Below are 13,639 nucleotides of genomic sequence, written 5' to 3' on the forward strand. Positions count from 1 at the left end.
TTAAAGCCATCAATTCCGGTTCAGTGATTCTGCACTTGTTCCATTACTATAGTACTATACCGCCTTCGACTTTTATGAACGACCGGGTGTTTAAGGTTAGAGATTTGTCGTAATATTTGGCTGTATAGCAAATTAAAAAATACAATTACTTTACTATGCAAGCTGAAAATGCGTGTGTTTTGATATTTGTGTTTTTTTAAATGTAGGGTCCCTTTATGCTACAGGCCCCACACTGGCTTCATCCGGCACCGACTTCACGGCCCGCTAACTTCAAGGCTTTAACGCATTCATCATGTTTGTTATTATTATCGAAAATTATTTTGCAATGCTCTGTCATTGGGTGATGGCGATTTTGGCGACGTGGTAATGAGGAAATAAACTTATCAATGAATGCACGTCAATATTGCGTTTACCAACTGTCCATTTTAGCGAGGTGTATCCTAACTACTAGCGGAAGTAATTGCAAGCAAATTAATTACAATTCAACGGACACTGCATGCGTGATGTGATTTGCTCATCTCGCTGGTTACTCTTGGAAAGCGCGTTGTTTACAACCAATGATTTAGAACGGTCTTTTATATCGTTATAGGCTACGATCTGGATTTAAATGTTCTCGTCGTTACTGCATTAACCACACATCGTCGCACTTGTGGCATAAAAAAAGCATGCAAACAAACACGCTCTGATCATCCTAACATCCGCAATCGTGTTTGAAACGGAATGGCCTACACCTGAGACGACATTTTGTCCGTTGGCTGCAAGGACGTTGCGATTTTAAGAGGCTTCACAGTCGCGTGAGAAACAGTTTGTACCTCATGGAAACATTTGTGCAGCCAGCCAAAGAAAAAACTAATTAAAAACAAAAAAATGTACAAAAGATATCCCGCCACTTATTTTGTACCCAAGTTGAACTTTTTTGCGGAGCAGAGACCCCCAGGCCCCCCCCCCCAGCTCGAGAACCACTGGTGTAGTGTAGCATGTAGTGTAGCATGTATAGCGTAGCGTGTAGTGTATAGTGTAGCATGTAGCGTAGTGTGTAGTGTATAGTGTAGCATGTAGTGTAGACGATTTCAATGCGCGCCGTTTTAACAAAGCTCTCTCACACACGCGCCTGCGTGCTTATTGTTAAGTTTTATTGTATCGTGTCCCGCTGGGAGAACTGACAGGACGTGCAGGTTTGTTGAAAACCCATGGCTTTGAACCATCCACAGCGAGAGCCTGGCAATGCGCAAAAACCCATCGGGTAAACTCAACCCGACTTTGGCGACTTCAACCTGGCATCGGACCCAACACGTAGCAATAACAATATAGCTATGGGTATTGCATTATCATATATTTTTTGTTTACCAATAATAAAAACAATATTCTAGTGCAATGCGAAGGATTAGGCTTGGTAGTTATAATGACAATGGCCGTGCCCATTACCGCTAAAATTTACCAGCGATTTTAAAACTGTTGCAATATTATTATTAATAAAAAAGCACGTACACACGCGAATGCACTTCAGTATCAAAACAAGCGAGCGGCCGCCTTTAAAACAGTAAAGCGCAAAATCCTCCCCGGTCCAAATACAAAACGGACCCTCAACGACAGAGCGGGGCAGTGGATTGTCCATCACCGCTCTGTCCCATCGAGTCCACGACGCTCCCAGCTGCCCCCCCCTCTCTGTGTGCCACAAGTTGGAACGATGCGGGTGATGCAAGGGGGGGGGCATGCCACGTGGCATTGAGGGACGAGTGAGAGCAGCGATAGAGGGGGTTGCTTAAGGGATCACGAAAAGGGATCACGTGGGGAGGGATGACGGGGCGATGGAGAAGATGTTGATGTTGAGGCTTTAAGAGAGGAACGGAAGGCGGTTAAGGAAGGGGGGGGGGGCTACCTAATGTAGAATGGGAAGTTTACTCTTGCGTACAATTTCACCATTGTTGTAAAGCGCCTTGGAATAAGGTGCCACATGAACCTACATAAGGTAATAAAAACAAATACAAACGACAAAGTTTGAGAACAGTTTGAATAAAAACGCAATTCCATAAAAACAACCGAGACACGTTCCCCGCTTAGTGAAGTCCTCCCAGCAGCGCGTGGTGGCAATCTCGGTTAAAATCCACCCTTGCGATCGACCAATGACAAGGTGGTCAACCCTTCGCCGAGAAGACTCGACGATCCGATCCCCGCCAATCGCGAGCGAGGCGGCCGCTGCCCATTCCGCGGAACACCGGGAAACTCAAATCGCGGAGAGGCTCAGAGATTCATCTTCTTGGTTCTTTCGGTAAAGTCACGTGACTTTACCGAAAGAACCAAGAAGATGAATCCCTGCAGTCACGAAAGCTTTAAATCGAAATTTAGGCTCAGAGATCTGGCGAGCGCACACCGGTCCCGGCTCGCGGCAATCATCCGAGTGCCAGATGAGCCCGGTCCACGTGGGAAACCGGGTTCCAGAGCCCGCGACGAGTAAGGAGCGACCGACAGATTGAACCGGGACGGACGCGTACGCCGTGCGGAACGGACGCGGGTTGTTAATCCACGAGTCTGATAATAATCCGCCCCAAGGTTCAATCCGTGTTATCGGCACAGACACAATTGCAGGTATCCCTCGGTTCACGAAAGGGACGCGCGTCCTTCGAAAACCACGAGCAGCAGGAAATGTCGCAGAATGGCTCTTCCCGTGACTTTAATACAAGAACATTCGGAATGTGTTTCGGACAGTCATTCCAACTCGGACTCCTAACCTGAAAATATACACCACCTCTATCACGTTTCGCAATCCAAAAATAGTAATAAAGAACGTTGACATTAAATCAATCGAATCACAATTTATAACAATTATAACAATTCGCCTTTTCAGGGAACTCGCTAAAAGATCTGCTGCACGTTGGAGTGAGGCTGAGGCGATGTGGAGGCGTCACGTTTGCACTGCAGGGACTCCGTGACGCTGTATCCGATGGATGATGACGCAGCCTCCGCGCGTTTGATGATCTCACAGTGCCCGGCGTGCCGTCGTGAGTTTTGGCCCGCGCGAGAATTCAATCTCGTTCATCAAAAGGCGTCCATAATGTCAACTGCTTTCAAGCGGAAATTCGTAAACCTAACGTTCGTTAATCGAGGGATACCTTTAAAATAAAATTGCGGCCGAAACCACAGACCACGATTTTAAAAGTCGATTTTTTTTCTTCCCACGGAAGTCGCTTCGGTTGAGCTCATGCCACGTCAGCTCCAGGCCAAGTGGAGCCGGGTTGCGTGGGCTTCCGAGCTGTTTTCATCGATTCTTTTCCAAAAAGGTGGTCTCTCAATCTGGTGTTGGCAGCTTTAATAAAAATGACAATATAAAAATCGGACGAGCTAAAACATTTTTTTGTAAACAACTCCCGCTCATCGACGGCGATTACTCGGAGATGCCCCTTTAAAAATGGCGGCCGCCAAATAACCGCCACCCTCCAAAGGCGGGAAACCCCCCCCCCCTACGAGGTCAACGAGGACATCACCCAGGACCGACCCGTCACCTCCCGTCCAGCGGCACCGGTGGTAACGGGGGAGGGGGGGGGGGTTGATTCCACGAATTGCCGCGACTCTATAACCCATTCTCTGAAAACACCAGCGGTCGACGCACACGAATCTGACTCCCCGATTCTTACGCAACACGATCTTAGTAACAGTAGTAATAATAACGACCGAAGCATCATTACACCTCCAATACACACACGGCATCGTTACACGCGCGGAGAGAATTGTGGCCGTGACCCCCACGAAGGCTGTAAAAGTGGCAGCCGCAGTAACGTTTGTGGCATCTGCGCGTCGTGCAGACGCGTTAACCGAATATTGCAAAGCAATTGGTCCCGTGAATTCGTCAGCACGAGTGGACTAATCATTCCTTCGTTAATAAATTAGCCTTCCGAGCCGCTAATTAACTCGCCTAACCGAGCTCACCACTCACCCACGTTAATTTGACCTACAATCACCGTGTCCTATGATACAGCGTCACACACAGCCAGCTAACGACACTTGGCCCGACGGCCTCCGGAGGCGACGAGGCGTCTCTTCGTCTTCGTATAACTGTGCCCACGGCAGCGAGGAGCGGCAGGCGGCCGCATCTCGTCGCAAGTCCATCCCAGGCCGCGTCTTTGACCCATCACCTCCCGCGCCACTTCCCGCGACATCCCCGAATGGATCATTCAACCGCCCGGGGCGATCCCGCGACGCGTCCGCTCGCGGGGTTCGTCCCAGAATGCCCGCGGCTCACAGGTTGCGCAGCCGTGCCAGCAGGGAGTCGGCGTTCCCGACCGGATCGGCCTTGCGATTGTGACGAGTGGACGGATCCGCATTCGATGCCGGAGTCCGCGCGGCGCGATTCCGATCCTGGGTTTTCTGACCGCCCTTCGTCGCCGTCGTCGTCGCTGAGGACACAAAAAAATGATGGCGAAACGGGAGGGACGGCCGCGTGAAGACGCCATCACGAGTTCGACGGTTTTCACAGAACAGGCTGCGGCAGTTAGCCCACCTAAAGCCTCAATATTTGTAAAAAAAAAATATTCTTTATTAAAATCAAGATAAAATAACAGTTTAAACGGTGTAATTTTTTTGTACCAGGTGACCGCAATTTAAGTCGATTATTTCTTGAGTAATTTTGGCTTCTTGAATCGACGTGGATCAAAGATAACACTGTGTAACACAATTTTTGTTCCTGTGTACGAAGTGTTATTTTTTAATGGCTTATGCCTCAAAAGTACAGAAAATGGCTTTAATTACTCCCCACAAACTTTGCTTATGTGACAAGAGCGATGCTGAGAGCGCTAACGGGCAGATACCATTGGCTGCCGCTTTCTCCGTTGCCTGCTTCTTTGCACCAATCGGAGCGCAGTTCTCCTCTCCTGCAACGAGTCACGGAACAAGATTGAATCACTCGCGAGCGAGAGAGAGAGAGGTGAGAGAGAGGTGAGATTACGGCGGCCGCGGAGATGGAGCGACCAAATCGGCTCGGTGGGCCCTAACCTGGTAAAATAAAAAAATAGTGTAATTTTTAATAGTTTTGTTTAAATAAAAAATAAAAACTCCCGTCGAACATTTCCATCATGAACGTCGTTAACAAGAGTAACACTGGCGGGCGTCGTCGCCTTCATCGGCGATCGCCGAGCGTCCGCGCCCCCCGTGCCCCCCACCCCCGTACTCCCCGTGCCCCCCCTCATTCTCTCCCCGTGTGCTTCGTGCCCCCCATGCCCCCTCCGTATTCCCCGTGCCCCCCGTGCCACCGGTGCTCCAGCGCAGCGGTACCTGTCTGGGGGGGGCTCCGCTTGCGCCGCTCGCGGAAGGCAGCGCCGGACTGCAGCGCCTCCAGCAGCGTGTCCATAACTCCCGTCTCACCACCCTCTGAGACGCCGGGAGACACGGGGGGGTGGGGGGGGGACACGGTGGGGGGGGAGACACAGGGGGGGGGGGGACACACGGGGGGAGGGAGCACGGGGGGTGGACACGGGAGGGACAGAGGGTAGACATGAGGAGACACGGGGGGGGGGCATGGGGGGAAGCGGGGGGCACAGAGAGAGACACGGGGAGACACGGGGAGACATGAGGGACCCACGGAGACACAAATACAGGGAAAGTGGAACATGGGTATGTGAGGACACGGAGACACGCAGATATTGAGGAACGTGAGCACATGGTGACAAGGATGTTCCAAGATGACAACCACACAACTCAGCGATGCCGGCTCAGTGTCTCCAAGCTGGCCATCGTGAAACACGTGGGAGAAGGCGAGACTCCAAGTCACGGTGGTGATCGGTGACGCACAACACGGCCATCGCAAACCCCCTGCGGTGCCCAGCGTGCCACATCCAGACGCAGGATGTCACCGGCGCCGTGACCGTGACCCAGCCATTATGAACTCCACGAGACTAAGATCCTCAAGATAGTCCCGTGAGTAGCGCCCGTGAAGGCCAGCGTTGTGGCACACGAGTGGGTGGGTGGCCAACGCCTTTGTCTCCCCAGTGGCGATGTTTACACACCGCACCAGGGTACTCATCGGAGGCTGAGCCGACCTAGGGGAGGCCCATGACCGGTTCAGACAATCGTCATTGGTGTTGGTGACCGTGAGCAGCCCGCAAACTGCTACACTACCGCTCCTCCAGACACACGGGTGCTGCCTGTCACACAGACAACACACGCACACACACAACACGCACACACACAACACGCACACCCACACACAACACGCACACCCACACACAACACGCACACCCACACACAACACGCGCACACACACACACAACACGCACACACACACACACACAACACGCACACCCAAGGCTCAGGACCTGAACCCCGGGCTCTCTCCGACATGACCATCACACAAGGACCTCAGAACCCTTAACCCCGACTGCCTCCGTAACCCCCCCCCCCACCTCAGCTTCAAACCAAGAAACTCGGCGGACGTGTGCTCCGAGCCGCACTTCGCCGCCCTGGTCACCGTGGGAATGGCTGGCGAACGCCGAGGAACGCACGGCGCGGGAGCGTAGAAGCGCGACAGCGCGACGATGGGTTCTGCCGCACGGCCATCCGTTACTGGTCCATCCGAGCCCTGTCCGGGCTCAACCCCGCTTAGCCTCCGCATTGTCGACGGGTCCCAGCGACGGACCGGGGGACTATAAAAATCGGCGCAGGCCGTTTGTAAGCCACGCCGGGCCATCTCACAGCGGGGCTCCAACTGCCGGGCTATCCTCACCGGGCCCCAATTTGGGGCTGGGTCCAAACAAGAAAAACCAAACGGGTCGCCGGTGAGGAAGAACTTTTGGGCGCTGCCGAATATCGGGGGCTTAGTGCCAACCGAGAGCGTAAATAAGCGATCAACCGATCAATCACGTCTTTATTTGTATAGCGCCATTTCGTGCAAAAGATGCAATCAAATACTTGAAGAAATCTCGCCGTGGCTGTTTAATGAACCTCCGGTCGCATCTGCAATGTCCCCACGCGGACCGGCCCGCCGGGCCCAGCTGGTGCCGCTCGCCCGACGGCTCAGTCCGGGGCCCTGGGCCGCTCCCACAGAGCGCCGCGACCCGCCCACGGCCCACGCCGGCGCCGCGTACCGGGCCGCTCGATGTCCGCCAGGTGCTTGCGCCGCTGCCGCCGCTCCGAGCGCTCCTTCTCCGCCGCCTCCTTGGCGATGCGCGCACGCCCGATCTTCTCCTCCGTCTCGCGACGCTTGGCGTTGTCGCGGAGAGCGTCCTGCCCCCCGCGCGGTGAGCGAGGCACGAGGGACGGGGGGAGGGGAGGCGGGGGGGGGCGATCGAGTTGAGGAGACGTCGCAGCGACCGCGGAGGCGAAAATTGTGGTGCTGTTGGTGGTGTTGATGGTGATTATGGTGTCATGGTGGTGAAGGTGATAGTGTTGTTGTCGTTGTTGGTGTTGATGGTGATTATGGTGTCATGGTGGTGATGGTGATAGTATTGTTGTTGTTGGTGGTGTTGATGGCGGTTATGGTGTGGTGGTGGTGATGGTGATAGTGTTGTTGTTGTTGATGGTGGTGATGATGTGGTGGTGGTGGTGATGGTGTGGTGGTGGTGATGTTTATTGTGGTGGAGAGCGGCAGAGCAGTGGTTAGCCCCCTACGCTACAAACTCGATGAACCGAGTTCGATTCCAACCACCGCTGTCGATGGTGATATTGACGGTGGCTATGGCGGCGACAATTTCAGCGACCCCACTTCCCACGCGACCCCACGACCCTCGTGACCCCACGACCCCGTGACCCTCGCTTCCCCCACAAAACCCGTGACCCCCACGACCCCCGCCACCCCCGCGACCCCGTACCTGGAAGGCGGAGCGAAACTCCTCGAGATCGGCGAAGAACTCCTCGGGGGGCACCTTGGCGATGTCGAAGGCGTAGAAGCGGCCCAGTTCGCGGTAGCGCCGGTCCATCCCGTCGCGCTGCTGCACCAGCTTGCTGTGCGTCTCGAGCGCCGCGCGCAGGAAGCCGTGAGCCCCGCCGCCAACGCCGCCACGGAGTCAAGGGGGGAACTCGCCAGGCCTTCTCTCCCGTGGTGTTAGCGCGCGGTGTCGGTGCTGTTGCGTTGTGCGGCGTTGTTGTGTTGTGGTGTTATTGGTGTTGTTGTGGTGCGCTGTTGTGTTGTGATGGTGTTGTGGTGGTGTTGTGTTGTTGTACGCTGTTGCATTGTGTGGTGGTTGTTGTTTTGTGGTGTTATTGGTATTGTTGTGCGGTTGTGTTATTGTGTGGTGTTGTTGTGGTGTGTTGTTGTGGTGGTGTTGTGATGTGGTGGTGTTGTTGTGCGGTTGTGTTATTGTGTGGTGTTGTTGTGGTGTGTTGTTGTGGTGGTGTTGTGATGTGGTGGTGTTGTTGTGCTGTTGTACGCTGTTGCGTTGTGGTGCTTGTTGTTGTTGTTTTGGCGTCACAACAACAAAGACAACGACAGCGACGTCGTCGGCACAAACACCGCCCCAAATTCTCAGCAAAAACATTCCCCCCATTGTTGTTGCTAATGACCTGTACAGTCATTTCCTGCCTTGTTATTGACAACAACAGCAGCAGCGGCAGCAGCGGGGGTAGTAGTGGTAGCAACACTCGGTGGTGCACTTCCCTTCATGTCATCTACACGCGAGTCAACGGGATTCGACGCGGGCACTTTGCGGGCGATCCACTGCCGGTCGGGGGACTCCCCCCCCCCCCCCCCCCGGCCGTACTTCACCACGCTGGTCACCGTGGGGGGGCTGGCGAACGCCGAGGAACGTACGACAGCGCGACGATGGTTCTGCCGCACCGCCCTCTGTTAGTGGCCCATCCAAGCCCTGACCGGGCTCAACCCCACTTAGCCTCCGACATCCGAGGGGATCGGATGCGTTCCGGCTGACTTGACGACCGCGGGCCCACAAATTGGTACTTGGTATTTTATCCAACCCGGAGTGGGGATGGTAATGACGACAGCGAGAGCTGAACCTGTCACCCCGTAACGGCGAGCGGAACGATAAGTAGTTAAAGCTGTTAACTCGATCCCGGCCACGATAATTAAATAAAACATTTACATTTAAAGTTATTACCCGAGCGCTGCGGAACCTCCATTAAGGAAACTGCGTTAAGACGGAGAACAACGATCTGTGTAGACTTACAGGCCGCTGGGGCAGGTGCTGTGACAAGAGACAAAAGGTGCCCCGCGTAGCCTCAACGGAGCGTCGGGGCAAGTGCCGTGAGCGAGCAGCACCGACGGAGGCCGGCGACGGCGCGTGGCGGGGTGGCGTGTGGCCAGCACCGCCCCCCCCCCCCCCCGGCCACCTTTGTCTCCCCAGTGCCGACGAAGGAACACGACCCGGCACGACACGAGCCGGCGCAGGGGAAGGGGCCAGCGACGGTTTTGGAGGTCGCTCCTGGCCAGCGGTCGAGAATTCCGAGCCACAAACAAACAAACTCCTCCTCGTCGTCGTCGCCGTCGTCGCGAGAGAGACGTGATACGAGGACGACGAAGCGGGAGGCGCCCTCGGGGCTTCCATCAACCCGCCTCCTGAAGCTTCCGGGAGGCCACAAAAGCCGTGAACGGCATCATCCACGCAGCCGATATGGGACACGAGGTCGACAACGACGACGACGACGTTGATGCACACGTCGGAAATTGAAAATCTCTCCGGTCAGTGGACAGCGACCGTCGTCCCCACCCAGAACAGACGACTCGCGGGCCGATTGAGGGCTACGTACGCACGTAGACCTTCTTTCGCGCCATGCCTAGCCGACCGTGCTAATCGCAGGTGCGGGGGAAGGAGGAAGAAACGAAGCAGGAGGAGGAGGCACCACGGCGGCGATGAGCCGCCACTCCGCGGCCACCAGGCTCAGACCAAACTAAGAGCTCAACTGTTTTTATTTGACCAGGTAAGGTAGGCCCCCACTGAGCTGTATCGCTGGCTATCACAAACGATAGCTCGTCCAAGTGGCTTGCTATCGCGTGCAAATTTATCGCGCGCGTCGATTCTAAATATGGAGGGAAAACACTGGAGAACCCGGAGAAGAATCCACACGACCATGGGGAGGAGAGAGAGAGGGCCGGGCTCGAACCCACGACCTCCTGCTTACCGGGCGAGGGAGTTAACATCTCGCCACCACGGCACCCAACAATCAGGGATGAGAGTTTGGGAGGCAGGAGGATAAGTTTGACCGGGCAACACCGATGCTTCTAGTTCTAGCGCAACTCCGCCATCTGCAAGTCGGCGAGCCCCGATTCTTATTCTGCGTTAAAATTGAACAACGCCAAGGTGGCGGAGGTGGCTGAAAAGTCACATTCGGGCTCCGAATCAGTCGGCAGATTCCCTGTCCCCCCCTCGCCCCCCACCCCCGGGGCCTACCTACAAGTAGGGATGAGGGGGGGGGGCAACATCTGGCCGTGGTTGTGCGGTGGAGGCTTGCGAGCCGAGGGGAGCTCCGACTGAGCGTTTGCGCCCCCCACCCCCCCCACGCCCTTCCTCTGCGGACTCCCGCTCGGCCCGCGATGGACGGCGCAGGAAGGCGAGCGCCAGGATGGACCGCGGCAAACACAATAGCACGGCCGCCCCCAACCCCCAACCACCCCCACCCACTCAGATCGCCAGCACCCCCACGGGAGTCGAACAGAAACCCCCACCCCACCACCCAACCCCACCCCCCCCCAGACTCATTGTCAATCCACTGCTGGATGGATGGGGGGCCCTCTCCCCGCTCCTGCGTGGGTCGTTGTTTGACCAAGGTCGGCATGCTCGGTCAAACCCACGGCGACTCGTTTCTTTATAGAAGTGTTTTTTGTGTTTAGTATTGTTGTCCTTCCAACGCCGCACCTCCGGGAAGCACGGTTGGCTACGTACAGTGCGAAAGAAGTTCAATGTACACACACACACTGCCCATAGACTCAACACTGCCCATAGACTCAACACTGCCCATAGACTCAACACTGCCCATAGACTCAACACTGCCCATAGGTTTTTACCCTTTTAACTGGTACAAAACTGACACCTTGATTCAAGGCAGTTTTGTACCAGTTAAAAGGGTAAAAACCTACCATTATATTTTGCCACTGGTAAAAGAGATCTCATAGTGTAACTGCCCATAGGCTCAACACTGCCCATAGACTCAACACTGCCCACAGACTCAACACTGCCCACAGACTCAACACTGCCCACAGACTCAACACTGCCCATAGACTCAACACTGCCCATAGACTCAACACTGCCCATAGACTCAACACTGCCCATAGACTCAACACTGCCCATAGGCTCAACACTGCCCATAGACTCAACACTGCCCACAGACTCAACACTGCCCATAGACTCAACACTGCCCATAGACTCAACACTGCCCATAGACTCAACACTGCCCACAGACTCAACACTGCCCACAGACTCAACACTGCCCATAGACTCAACACTGCCCATAGACTCAACACTGCCCACAGACTCAACACTGCCCACAGACTCAACACTGCCCATAGACTCAACACTGCCCATAGACTCAACACTGCCCATAGGCTCAACACTGCACCTCCGATTAGCACGGTTGGCTATGTATGGTGTGAAAAAAGTTCAACGCACATGCACCCGGGTCTGTCCCGTGACCTCCTGCCAGCAGCGAGCCTTCCACACTTCACGTGACCTCAACGTGCACCTAGCCTGGCACAGACGCCTCAGTGACGTCACAGTCGCTTAGTAGCGAACGGGCGGCCGTTGTCGTCGACTAGAATTGATGATGCCGGTCGGTGCGAGAGTTTGTCGGGGCAGGGAGCGGAGCAGTACAGTACAACGTGATGAGCCGCTTGGGGCGGAATCGCGATGCCATTCACGGAACCGATCCCATCGGCGCCATCTCGTGTGGCCAACGGGTCTCCTTCGCCTTGTCGGCCTCAAAGTAAAACAATCGGCATCTCGTTCGATTGCACGAAACGTTTACCGATCCTCTGGGCAGGGGCCAGAGGATCGATCCATCGTCGTTACTTCGTCAGCGTGCCCAGCGCCGGGCTCTGCGCGATGACGACGACTTTAGGTCAGGCGATGTGGTCATCAAACGATCGCCCGACGACCGACACCACCGACCAACCACCCCCCCCAACGACCGCCCCCCCAAAACGATGACGCCGCGACCCCGTGACCCCGCGACCCCCGCGGTAGCATCGCCGCTCGTAGAGGCGCGCTGGAGATGTTTCCACTCGGAGCCACTGAGGCAGGAAGCCGGAGTGAGGAAGGAAGGAAGCAGCTTTCAAGGGAGGGCCTTAGGAAGGAGCCATTCCTTCTTCGTTCGACTTTCCTTAACGTTTAAAAAATATATATTCACGACTTTGTTTCTGTGCGGAAGTCGGGGCTTCCGCTTTCGCGATGGGTTCTCACAGAGCCTCGGAGAGCGAGAGAGACGAGGGGGGGGGAGGAACGGAACGCGCTTCCAGAGGACGTCCACCACGGAGGCGGAGCGAGTTAATCCACGCGTGGCGCAGGAACCCGGTGGATCATCGCGTCGCAATGAGAGATGGCGACGGCTCGGGGAGGAATCCACGCGGCGGTGGACGGTGCACGGTTGATGATGATGATTGTGATTGATGATGGTGATTGATGATGATGATGGTGATTGATGATGATTGTGATTGATGATGATTGTGATTGATGATGATGACCAAGTTTGACATTTTGACCGCGAGGTCACCCACACTTGTCGTGTATCGTCCAAACTCGACACTCCCGAGTCTCCCGCCAAATGAGATTCTCGGCGATTCCGAGGTCCTGGAGCCGTTCCCGGCGACCCGTCCACCCGCGGCAGCGGTTCCGTTAATCCGGCCAGAGCGCTGGCCGCCACCGCCACCGCCACCGCCACCGGCGCGTCGGCACCGCGACGCCCTTCGCTGCCCGCCTCCCGTCTCCCTTCGCTGCCCGCCTCCCGTCTCCCGCGGCGTCGGCCTCCCGGGGCCGCTTTGATGTCCCCCTCCCAATGTCGGCCTCGCTCATTTTTCACCGCCGGTACTTTAACATTTTTTTTACTATTCTTATTTTGAAAACGGGTCGTGGCGTGGGAACAATCGGGCGGGCGGCCGGCACCGTGTGGTAGGGGGCTGCTGTTTGTTGGGGGGGGTGGGGGGGGTGGGTCTTGCTTTGAGGGCGGGGGACTTGGAGAAGCCGAAAGGGAGCTCGCTCGCGAGATGGAAACTGTCTGTTTAGTTTCAGGCCGGACACACCGCATGAGAACATATCCGGGCCGGGGTCCGATAGATCCGCGGTGGCCGGCAAAAGGCTCACGTACGTACGTGCGTGCGTGCACACGCATATATCCACGTGCGCGTGTGTACGTGGATACGCACGCAACGGAACTCCCTCCTCCTCCACAAAAAATAACAACATCACGCAACGGGCCGTTTGTGTTTTGCGTTCGAAAAAATGCAACGCTGCGCCGTGCGCTTACCAGCGCGGTTAGCGTGCGAGCGTGCCAGCAAGTTGGTGGCTACGTCGTTAACGTAGATGAGTGTACGGGTAGGTACATTGGAGGGCAGCGACATTGGTGGGTAGGTTCATTGGTATGTCGGGCCCGCGGCTGGCCTCAACGTTGGCCTACCACTCCACGTGTGCCGGGTAAGGTCGGCATATCAATTGGAACGCAGGTTGGCAGACAGGTAGCAGGAGAAGCCATTCGCTCGTCACGCGTAGTCCAG

General features: G+C 55.6%; 1 protein-coding gene across 1 annotated transcript in view; it reads right to left on the minus strand.

The window, feature by feature from the left end:
* Positions 1 to 1,120: 1,120 nt before the first annotated feature.
* Positions 1,121 to 13,639, minus strand: part of LOC144950996 (protein diaphanous homolog 2-like) — a 46,859-nt gene continuing 34,340 nt past the window's right edge. The window contains exons 20-24 of the mRNA XM_078881206.1: positions 7,797 to 7,961; positions 7,074 to 7,212; positions 5,266 to 5,361; positions 4,803 to 4,865; positions 1,121 to 4,391 (exon numbers count right to left, since the gene is read on the minus strand). Coding sequence (XP_078737332.1) covers positions 4,234 to 4,391; positions 4,803 to 4,865; positions 5,266 to 5,361; positions 7,074 to 7,212; positions 7,797 to 7,961 — 621 coding nt within the window. The 3' untranslated portion in view covers positions 1,121 to 4,233. The remainder of the gene's footprint in view (positions 4,392 to 4,802; positions 4,866 to 5,265; positions 5,362 to 7,073; positions 7,213 to 7,796; positions 7,962 to 13,639) is intronic.

Source organism: Lampetra fluviatilis, chromosome 60 (genome assembly GCF_964198595.1).
Source record: "Lampetra fluviatilis chromosome 60, kcLamFluv1.1, whole genome shotgun sequence".
Classification (NCBI taxonomy): domain Eukaryota; kingdom Metazoa; phylum Chordata; class Hyperoartia; order Petromyzontiformes; family Petromyzontidae; genus Lampetra; species Lampetra fluviatilis.